Source organism: Cebus imitator, unplaced genomic scaffold, assembly GCF_001604975.1.
Source record: "Cebus imitator isolate Cc_AM_T3 unplaced genomic scaffold, Cebus_imitator-1.0 Scaffold109, whole genome shotgun sequence".
NCBI classification, from domain to species: Eukaryota; Metazoa; Chordata; class Mammalia; order Primates; family Cebidae; genus Cebus; species Cebus imitator.
This window is the reverse complement of record NW_016107424.1, coordinates 4,789,278-4,801,158: the sequence shown is the minus strand read 5'-3', so window position 1 is coordinate 4,801,158 and position 11,881 is coordinate 4,789,278. Positions and strand designations below refer to the sequence as shown.

The following is an 11,881-nucleotide window of genomic DNA, read 5'->3' as shown; positions in this document are numbered from 1 at the left end:
TTTGTTGAGATGAAGTTTTTTGAGATGAAGCTCTTGTTGCCCAGGCTGGAGTGGAATGGCACGATCTTAGCTCATTGCAACTTCAGCCCCCCAGGTTTAAAGCGATTCTCTTGCCTCAGCCTCCCGAGTAGCTGGGATTACAGGCATGGGCCACCATGCTTGGCTAATTTTGTATTTTTAGTAGAGATGGGGTTTCTCCATGTTGGTCAGGCTGGTCTTGAATTCCCGACCTTAGGTGATCCACCCGCCTTGGCCTCCCAAAGTGCTGGGATTATAGTGAGTCATTGCGTCCAGCCGGAAAAGTTTATCATCAGCCAATTCTGAAGACGAAAATCTCAAATGGTGAAAAGTATTTTTTTACCCATTCATTTCCCTATACTTCAACATGATTATCTTTGTTCTATTTGGGGGATGGATTTGTTCCAGGACTGCCTGTATATACACAAACCTGTGCATATGCAAGTCCTGAAGCTTGCCCTGAGGAACTGGCGTATACAAAAAGTCAGCCCTTCATACATATGCAGATTTTGCATCCCACAAATACCATATTTTAGTTCTCTGTGTGCTTTAAGAAAAAATCACATGTAAGTGGACCCACATAGTTCAAACCCATGTTGTTTGGGGGTCATCTGTAATTTCAAAGTTCTTTTTCTGTCTCCCATAAAACACTAGCTGATGGGGAGAAAGAAGATCAATTTAATGGAAGCCCTCCAAGACCGCAGCCAAGGGGACCAAGGACTCCTCCAGGACCCCCTCCACCTGATGACGATGAAGATGATCCTGTGCCTCTGCCAGGTATAAATAAAACCAGTGCTAAGGTTTTCCCTCCCAGTTAATAGTACGTTTTTGTTTTTGTTTTGAGACGGTCTCACTCTGTCGCTCAGGCTGGAGTGCAGTGGCTCACTGCAGTTTTGTTGTGATCATGGCTCACTGCACTCTTGACCAATCTGGCTTAAGTGATCCTTTCACCTCAGCCTCCTAAGTAGCTGGGACTACAGGTGTGCATCAACATGCCTGGCTAATTTTTTAAAATATCTGTAGAGATGGGGGTCTCACTATTTTGCCCAGGCTGGAACTCCTGAGCTAAAGGGATTTATCTGCCTCATCTTCATAAGGTGTTAGGATTATAGGCATAAGCCACCGCCCTGTCTGATAGTGCTTTTTGACTAAAGAAATTAGGTGCTAGTAATCAAATCTTGATGCATTCCCTCCCATGCTATGCAGTTTTTTTGTATTTTTTTTTTTTTTTAGGATGGGTTTTGCTCTGTGACCCAGGCTAGAGTGTAGTGGCTGGCACCATCCCACCTTACTGCAGCCTTGACCTCCCCGTTTCAAGAAAACTTCCCACCTCATCCTCCTCAGTAGCTAGGACTACAGGTGTATGCCGCCACGCCTGATTAATTTTTTTAGTTTTTATAGAGAAGGAATTTCCTATGTTGCCCAGGCTGGTCTTGAACTCAAGTGATCCTCCCACCTTGGCCTCCCACAGTGCTGGGATTTATAGGCTCGACCCACAGTGCCTGGCCGCTTCTTGTGTTTTTCTTTTTGTTGGCAAGTGAACTTGTTAAAAAAAAGAAAGTTAATTCATTTGAAGCTGTGTCAAAATAAAGTGTTAGTTTGCTGTAGTGATGTGTATAAAAGAGTCCCAATTAAAAATCAGCAGTATTGGGCTGGATGTGGTGGCTCATGCCTGTAATCCTAGCACTCTGGGAGCCTGAGGCAGGAGAATCTCTTGAACCAAGGAGTTTGAGACCAGCCTGGGCAACATAGGGAGACCCTGTTCTCTATTAAAAAATAATAATAATAAAATAAAAATAAGTAGTTTGTATTGGAAAAGATAAAAATCTGTATAGTAACGTAAAAGCTAAGAAGAAAAGTTATGTCTTAATAGTATACTTTATTATTTCGCACTGTAGAATTTGTACCATGTATAGTCAGTTATTTTTGTTTTCTTTTTTTTTTGGAGATGGCATCTTGCTCTGTCACCAGTTGGGAGTGCAGTGGTCCAATCTTGGCTCACTGCAACCTTCACCTCCCAGGTTCAAGCGATTCTCCTGCCTCAGCCTCCTGAGTAGCTGGGATTACAGGTGCGCGCCACCACAGCTAATTTTTTGTATTTTTAGTAGAGACAGGGTTTCACCATGTTGGTCAGGCTGGTCTCGAACTCCTGACCTCAAGTGATCCGCCTACCTCAGCCTCCCAAAGTGCTGGGATTACAGGCATGAGCCACCACACCCAGCGTATACTCAATATTTATTTTTAAAAGCAAGTAATTCCACTACCTTTTTAAAAGGGTGTTTATGAGCTACGTCATCCAAAATATCATTAAGTAGTTGCCATATCCAGTCTTGCTGCCTTGTATCATTTAAACCGTTAAAATAATCTGTGCCTTAAATCTCAATTTTTTCAGTGTCTGGTGACAAGGAAGAGGATGCTCCTCATAGAGAAGATTACTTTGAGCCCATTTCTCCTGATCGGAATTCTGTTCCCCAGGAAGGTCAGTATTCTGATGAAGGAGAAGTAGAAGAGGAACAGCAAGAAGAAGGAGAAGATGATGAAGATGATGTGGATGTAGAAGAAGAAGAAGATGAGGATGAGGATGATAGACATACAGTAGACAGTATCCCTGAGGAGGAAGAGGAAGATGAAGAGGAGGAAGGTGAAGAGGATGAAGAAGGTGAAGGTGGGTTATGTTAGCTAGGATTTTTGTGTTTAAATACTAGAAACTAACTCGATGTAGCTTTGAACAATGCAAAAGAATTTCTAGCAAAGATAAATGGGTCACAAGAAACCCACTGGTCAGAATGTAGGTAGGCCTCAAGGCATAACTAGAAATGAGATTTCCGTCTCGTCTCTGCTTTGTGTGTCTGCTTTAATTGTCTCTGTTTAACCAACCATCCTAAACTGCCTGACTGTATCTCAGTTTTCTGTTTGACTTGCTACAATGTGCGTTTCCCCTTGACAGCATCAGCTTTCACCAGGAAAACAGGGTCATATAGCAAATACATGTTGGTTAGGGATTGGTGGGCTGTTTTCAGAGTAAGGAGTGGTAAAGCTGGGTGGAATTCCTAAAGATGCCTGCCATCTAGATATTTTAGCAAATGCTACATTATTTTTAGAAATTCAAGGGAAAAATCTCAATTACAAAGGTACATGTGGTAGTATGATACAGTCCTTTAATTAGGGTTTTTTTTTTTTTTTTTCTTTTTTCTTTTTTTGGGGTTTATTTTCCTTTTGAAAGCAGAATGTGAGAGACACTCAAGCTGATTGGCTCTTAATTTGCCCAAGAAATGGCTTATAATGTTAAAGCATTTATGAAAAACAACAGATAATCTGCCTTTACTTTTTTCTACAGATAGTGAAAATGAGTCATTTGAGAATCACAGCGACTCTTTTACAAAATAACAAATAGCTAGATTATCATATGATACTTTTTTTTAGCTTCCCCCATGCCCAGATTACCAAATAATTCTTTTTAGATTTATCGTATTTAACTGGCAAAAGTAGTTAAATTTTAGGCAGGCAGCTTTCTTTTTCTTTTTTCTTTTTTTTTTTTTGAGACGAAGTCTCATTCTGTCACCCAGACTGGAGTGCAGCGGTGCGGTTCTTGGTTCACTGCAACCTCCACCTCCAGAGTTCAAGTGATTCTCCTCCGTCAGCCTCCTAGGTAGCTGGGTTTACAGGCACCCGCCACCATGCCTGGCTGATTTTTGTATTTTTGGTAGAAATCGGGGTTTCACCATGTTGGCCAGGCTAGCCTCAGACTCCTGGACCTTGACTTCAAGTGATCCACCCTCCTTGGCCTCCAAAAGTGCCGGGATTACAGGCATGAGCCACCATGCCCAGCCATATTTTAAATGAACAAATTTTCCATCAAAATACAATAGAGACCTACAAAACTGTGTGATAGGTAAATACAGAGAAATAAAAATTCAGGAATGTGAAATTAATGTTATAAAAAGAATCTATAATGGTTTTGCTGAAAATATTTGGTTTAACCTTATAATTATGATATTACTTCTTATTTAACTTTAATATAACCAGTTTTTTTTTTAACATCTTAAAAATAATCTCTCAAGAGGACAAGCTTAATTTCTTTCCTCCTGAGACAAATATTTTTGTTAATTTGAGGTATTTCTGATTTACAGAGTTAGTTACAAAGTAGCTGCATGTTACTTCTGTTAGTTGTAAAACTGAACAGATACAGAGGAATTTGCTTAAAATGTTTGTCCATTTTTCAGGTTTCATACAGGAAAAAAAGAAGTTTGTCCATAATTATTCTGTTAGAAAGTATAAAATGTTGTAAAATTGTGGATAATGTGTCGGGGCAAAAGTTGATTTTGTTGAGGAAATATTGTTGAGGAAAATTTTGTTAATGTTTTATTAAACAATTTTTTGATCAGTCAGAATGTATGCATTAGACAAGATGATGTAATACTTAAATATTATTCATACTAATTTTCAGGGGATGATGGTTATGAACAAATTTCCAGTGATGAAGATGGAATTGCTGACTTGGAACGTGAAACATTTAAGTATCCAAACTTTGATGTTGAATATACTGCTGAAGACTTAGCTTCAGTTCCTCCTATGACGTATGATCCATATGACAGGGAGCTTGTACCACTGTTATACTTCAGCTGTCCGTACAAGACTACTTTTGAAATTGAAATCAGTAGAATGAAGGATCAAGGTCCAGATAAAGAAAATTCAGGAGCAATCGAAGCCTCAGTGAAGTTAACAGAACTCTTAGATTTGTATAGAGAAGATAGAGGTGCAAAATGGGTAACAGCTTTAGAAGAAATTCCAAGTTTAATAATAAAAGGGTTAAGCTACTTACAATTAAAAAACACAAAACAAGACTCCCTCGGCCAGTTGGTAGACTGGACCATGCAAGCTTTAAATTTACAAGTAGCACTTCGCCAGCCTATCGCCTTAAATGTCCGACAGCTCAAAGCTGGGACCAAATTAGTGTCCTCACTAGCAGAATGTGGGGCTCAAGGAATTACGGGACTGCTACAAGCAGGAGTGATCAATGGATTATTTGAGCTTCTGTTTGCTGATCATGTATCATCTTCTCTTAAGTTAAATGCTTTTAAAGCTTTGGACAGTGTCATTAGTATGACAGAAGGAATGGAAGCTTTTTTAAGAGGTAGGCAGAATGAAAAAAGTGGTTATCAAAAGCTTCTGGAACTCATACTTTTAGATCAGACTGTGAGGGTTGTTACTGCTGGTTCAGCTATTCTCCAAAAATGCCATTTCTATGAAATCTTGTCAGAGATTAAAAGACTTGGTGACCATTTAGCAGAGAAGACTTCATCTGTTCCTAACCACACTGAACCTGATCATGACACAGATGCTGGACTTGAGAGAACAAACCCAGAATATGAAAATGAGGTGGAACCTTCTATGGATATGGATCTTTTGGAATCTTCAAATATAAGTGAAGGGGAAATAGAAAGGCTTATTAACCTCCTAGAAGAAGTTTTCCATTTAATGGAAACTGCACCTCATACAATGATCCAACCTCCTGTTAAGTCTTTCCCAACGATGGCACGAATTACTGGACCTCCAGAGAGGGATGATCCATACCCTGTTCTTTTTAGGTAAGACATGTTTGTCTTTTGGGAAATAAATTTCACAAATCATTGGAGGCAATTTTATGTGATTGATTTTGCTTTTTATCTGATTGTAGGTAACTCATTTATGTGTAAGGATGCTTGATATTTCAAAAACAGTCATTCAGTACTGGAACTGAGAAATATGTTATTGTGGGTGAGCTTATATTATGTTAGCTCTTAAAGCAAAATCGGGAACTTTGGTAACAGATTGTCATAATTAACAATGATGTTTGGCCGGGCGCGGTGTCTCAAGCCTGTAATCCCAGCACTTTGGGAGGCCGAGGCGGGTGGATCACGAGGTCAAGAGATCGAGACCATCCTGGTCAACATGGTGAAACCCCGTCTCTACTAAAACTACAAAAAATTAGCTGGGCATGGTGGCACGTGCCTGTAATCCCAGCTACTCAGGAGGCTGAGGCAGGAGAATTGTCTGAACCCAGGAGGCGGAGATTGCGGTGAGCTGAGATCGCGCCACTGCACTCCAGCCTGGGTAACAAGAGCGAAACTCCGTCTAAAAAAAAAAAAAAAAAAAAAAACAATGATGTTTGTATAAGCATATGAGCAAGAATAAATGAGAAACTGCTAACTTGCTTCTGGGAAGGTGGTACAAAGGGATGGTGTAGGAAGGAGAGCTTTTCTGTGTAAATCTGTCTGTCGTATTACTCTTAATAAATTGTAAGTTAAAATTATATTTTACTAACTTAATTTTACAGTCCTGGTTAAAGGCGTCTTTAAGGTTCCATTACTCTCTGCCACCCACCTCTCTTATTATCTGTTTATACGGTTTTGCCATTGTTAGGACTAGCATCCATAGTAGATTTTTAATTTTGTTTTGAGACTTTCTTTTTTGGCATTTGCCTGTGAATAATTTCCTAACATAAAAATGGAAAAATGGCATTTTAATTATTTTATTACTTATTTTTGTGATTAATATTTTCATTGATTTGGAGCATAGTGCATTACCAGGAGTTGGGATATGTGTCCACTCTAACACCTCCACTTACCTTACCCAAGTTCCTGTTTTTAGCTGAAACTATCAGACCTTGTCTTAGTTTGAGTTCCCTAAAAGGATAACTTGAGTCAAAGTCTTGGGTGCAGTTTCTTGGTTTGAAAGATTATCCTAGGAAGCAGAAATGCATGCAGAGAGTAAGATAAGAAGAGGAGAAAAGCCAGTAAAGGAAGTGTTATTAGACTTACTATTGCTGTGGACAGCTGGGGCTCATCATACTGGAGACCCTCTGAAGAACTGGTTAAAGTATGTCTCCTGCTTATCTCCCTAAAACATCCAGGCTGGGACATTTGTCTACCAACTGTCCCCTTTGGTTCAAGGATGTCCACAAGAATTAACTTTTTTATCTTCTGAGCTATTCCTGCTGTGGTCTGAACACCCTTTAATGGCTTTGTGGGGAACCCTGAGAAAGAAAGGTAGGGAGGTCCTAAGTGAACACTTGAGGCCAGATACTGGCAACCCACACAAATTGTGTACTGGGAAATCAATGGGTTAGTGATGGAAGGTTAGGGAGCAGTAAAATGTAAGAGACGAGCAGAGTATACATTTAGGCAGGATAATTAGAAGGAGTACAAAGACAAAATGAGAAGCAGGAAAGTAGAAACCAAGGAAGAAAATAGTGTTAGGAAGCAGTGAATCGTTTGTTTTGATACTGTGCAGACATTCAGAAGATAAGGACAGGAAATCATGTATTTTGCTACATAGATTGCAACTGGGGCTCTGGCAAAAGTAGTTTAATGTAGCAGTGGGAGAGGAAGTGTGGGTGATAAGTCACTGGCCAATGAGGATTTGGAACAGTGTAGGCTAATTTTCAAAAAAATTTGGGTGGATCACCAGAGGTCAGGAGTTTGAGATCAGCCTGGCCAACATGGCATAACCCATCTCTACTAAAAATACAAAAACTAGAGCTGGGTATGGTGGCTCACACCTGCAATCCCAGTACTTTGGAAGGCTGAGGTGGGCGGATCACTTGAGGTCAGGAGTTCGAGGCCAACATGGCGAAACCCAGTCTCTACTTAAAATACAAGAATTAGCTGGGCATGGTGGTGGGCGCCTGTAGTCCCAGCTACTTGGGAGGGAGACTGAGGCAGGAGAATCGTTTGAACCTGGGAGGTTGGAGATTACAGTGAGCTGAGATCAGGCCATTGCACTCCAGCCTGGGTGACAGAGTGAGACTCCGCCTCAAAACAAAAACAAAAAAAGAAAACAAAAACTAGCCAGGTGTGGTGGCATGCGTCTGTAATCCCAGCTACTGGAGAGGCTGAGGCAGGAGAATTACCCAGGAGGAAGTAAGAGGTTGCAGTGAGCCAAGTTAGTTTCACTGCACTCTTGCCTGGACAACAAGAGGGAAACTCTGTCTCAAAAAAAAAAAAGAAAGAAAGAAAGAAAGAAATTTGGCTAGCCTGGGCAACATAGGGAGACCTCATCTCTTTTAAAATTTTAAAATAAAAAATTAAAAAAAAATTAGATGGTGGTGTGTGCCTGTGGTCCCAGATGCTCAGGAGGCTGAGGTGAGAGGATTGCTTGAGCCCAAGAGATTAAGGGTGCAGTGAGCTGTGATTGTGCCACTGCACTCCAGTCTGGGTAGCAGAGTGAGACCGTGTCTCAAAACAAGAAATTTGGCTAAGAGAAAAAGTAAGAAACAAGACAGCAGTTAGAAGGAGATGTTGGAGTCAAAGAGAAAGGCTTTTATTTTTCACGAGTAGAAGAGGCTTGAGCACATATGTAGGCTTGGAAAAATGACTCATTTACAAAGTCACTGGAGAGGGAGATGTTTATAATGTAGAAGTAAACCTTAATTGCTGGAGCAAGGCTTGGTGGGAGATGAGAACAAGAGTACAAGTGTAGGAGTTTGGTTTTGGGCAGGAGAAAGGAAATCGTCTAAGTATACAACATAGATACATTTGTAATCTTGGAGATTGTAAAGGAATTGGGGTACTTCTTATTAGTAACCTTATTTTTAGTTGAATAGGTGATGCTTTCAGTCACTGAGAGGAAGTTAGTAATTAAATACTTACTAGGTATTTTTTTCCCCACCTTATGGAGGAGGTACATTTGAGTATCAGATGAGGAAATAAAGGGCCCAGAATGGTTGCAGTAAGGAATTTGGATTTTATTTTTAGAATATGGAAAGATATTGAATATTTTGGAGTAGCAGATCTGATATGATTAGAGTAATATTCTCAGGTTTTATGTTGCAAGATATATTGCAGTGGAAAAGAAATTAGAGTTATTAGGAAGATAAGATAGTCTGAGATTTCTAGGTATTAGGTTTTAAGTACTTGGCCCTTAGCAGGTAATGGAAAGACAAATACTGTGCTTATATAGAGAGAGATTGTGAAGTAGCCATTATATATTAGTACTAGGACTTGGCAGCAGGACCTAGTAGGTGAAGGAAAGTGAGAAGGAGCTAGAGATTTCTAGCCAGGGTAGCAATTGGAACTGTGGTTTTATTGACAGAAACTGATAAATTAGGAAGGAGAGAAAATTTTGATAGGAAAAATAATTGTACTTTGGAGGGTTTCTTTTGAAGTGGTGCCAAGGCTCTATTGTCCTACGTCAAGGTCCCCAAGAGCACCAAGATTCCCTAGGAGGACTCACAAAACTCAGCATACAGTTATACTCAGCAAAGGAAAACGGTACATAGGAAGAAGTCTGGGGAAACCAATTGCAAGCTTCCAGAATCCTAATTCTCACAGCAACAGGTTGTGACAATATGTGTGAAGTCTTTCCTGTTGAGGAAGCTCTTTAGAAACTTGGCACCCAGGCCTTTTCATTTTATTTTTTGTTTTATTTATTTTATTATTATTGTTATTTTTGAGACAGAGTCTTGCTCTGTTGCCCAGGCTGGAGTACAGTGGCTTGATCTCGGCTCACTGCAACCTCTGCCTTCCGGGTTCAAGAGATTCTCCTGCCTCAGCCTCCTGAGTAGCTGGGACTACAGGCATGTGCCACCATGCTATTTTTTGTATTTTTAGTGAGATGGGGTTTCACCATGTTAGTCAGGTTGGTCTCATTCTCCTGACCTTGTGATCCACCTACCTTGGCCTCCCAAAGTGCTGGGATTACAGGCTTGAGCCACTGCGCCCAGCCTAGTGCCTAGTTTTTATTTTTAAGTAGTAGCAATGTGATGTTTTGATACATGTATACATTGTGGAATAATTATATCAAGCTAATTGGCATGCAGTTTTTTTTATTGTGGGTAGCCATGTAGGCACTCACTGCCTATCTTATAACCAGAATTCCAGACTCCTAGAAGGAAAGCATGTATTCAGCATAATCGTATTGTTTGCACAAAAAATTAGGCACAAGGAACCATTCTTATCGGTTACAGGCACAGGAACCCTCTCAAAATCTAATCTAAGTTCCCAGAAGTTAGCCAGTGGCCAGCCTTGCAAGCCGGCCTCTAAGGATGTGTAGTCTGAGGCCTGCTATTTTAGCCATTCTCCGAATGGTTCATAAGGAGGATGCTCTCAAAACACAGTAATTCTGGAATTTTGTCTTCCTGAGTGTTCTGTTTGCCTTTGTAGTAAGCAGTTACTGGTAGGCATTTTTTATGGTGAAGTAGATGCCTGGATTTAAATAGTAATAGGACTGAAGAGGTGGTTTCAGCTTTTGACAAAATTAAGTTCTGGCCTCTCATTTACTTTTTAGTAGTATTTTGATAGGGGTTTATGAAAGCTGTTGTGTTACCATTTGCAGTGACTAAAATGGAAGAGAATGAATCAGAATTATAAATAATTTTTATTCTTTTTAACATTCAAAAAATATTACTAGTTAAAAATTAAGAAATTATCATTAAACTGGTTCTATCTTGTAATCAAGAGATGTTTTTGACAGACTTTTTCCACATTTTTTAATATTTGAAAAAATACAATGTTTTAGTTCTTTTTTCTTTAAAATCCAGTTGTTTCATTTTTAAAAAGTTGAGAAATGAGATCATGTTCTTTTCAGGGACATAGATGAAGCTATAAGCTATTATCCTCAGCAAACTAACTCAGGAACAGAAAACCAAATACTGCATGTTCTCACGAGTGGGAGCTGAACAATGAGAACACATGGACACAGAGAGGGGAACAACACACACTGGGGCCTGTGGCGGGAGGACAGGGGTTTGGGGGAGAACATCAGGAAAAATAGCTAATACATGCTGGGCATAATACCTAGGTGATGGGTTGATAGTTGCAGCAAAACCACCATGGTACACGTTTACCTATGTAACAAACCTGCACATCTTGCACATGTACTCCAGAACTAAAAATAAAAATTTAAAAAAAAAAAAAAAAGGGAAAAAGGTGATTTTGGAAAAGAGTTTAGGGAAGATGAGGCAAAAGGACACTTGAGTCCAGAGAATCGCTTAAGGCCAAGAGTTTGAGTCTAGCCTGGGCAACGTAGCTAGAACCCGTAAAAAAATTAAAGAGTTTACATTTGGCATGGCCTATAGGTAAGGAAGGAAATCCATATAGATAAGGAAATTGATGCCCAAAGAAGTTGTCAGTAGCATTTGTGTCTATTTTGAAATGTTAAGTAAATTTGGTCTTTTCCCTGTTAAGACTATGTATATTAAGGGATAATTCTTAGATTTGATTAAAGAGTGCTATGTGTGGTAATATTAACTGTTTAAATGCTAAAAATTGATAATTTGAAAGTTTTTTTTTTTTCTAGAGATACAAATTCAGATCTACTGTAGTAAATCTGAGTATACTATATTTTTCTATAGTACAGCATCCCTCAGTGTCTTTGAGACTGGTTCTCAGACCTCCCTTGGTTACCAAAATCCAAGGATGTTCCAGTCTCTGATATAAAATATAAAATGTATAAAATGTAGTATTTGCATATAACCTGTGCATATCCTCTTGTATACTTGGAAGTCATCTGTAGATTACTTAAAATACATAGTACAATATAAATGTTCTGTAAATAGTTGTTATACTATTATTGTATAGGGAATGATGTAAGAAAAAGTCTGTACGTGTTCACCACAGATACATTTTTTCTTTTCTTTTTTTTTGTTTTTGGAGACAGACTGTTGCTCTGTCACCTAGCCCAGGGTGGAGTGCAGTGGCATGATCTTGGCTTTCTGCAGCCTCAATCTCCTAGTCATAAGTGATCCTCCCACCTCAGCCTCCCAAGTAGCTGGGACTACAGGCATGGGCTTCCACGGCCAGCTAATTAAAAAAAGTTTTTTTGGTGGAGACAGGATCTCATTATGTTGCTCAGGCTCGTGTGAAATTTCTGGGCTCAAGTGATC

At 39.6% G+C, this 11,881-nt stretch overlaps 1 protein-coding gene across 1 annotated transcript in view; it reads left to right on the top strand.

Annotated features, from left to right (window-relative positions):
* VIRMA (vir like m6A methyltransferase associated) overlaps nt 1-11,881 on the top strand; it is a 68,006-nt gene that overhangs the window by 25,305 nt on the left and 30,820 nt on the right. The window contains 3 exon segments of the mRNA XM_017538119.2: nt 673-795; nt 2,411-2,683; nt 4,466-5,606. Coding sequence (XP_017393608.1) covers nt 673-795; nt 2,411-2,683; nt 4,466-5,606 — 1,537 coding nt within the window.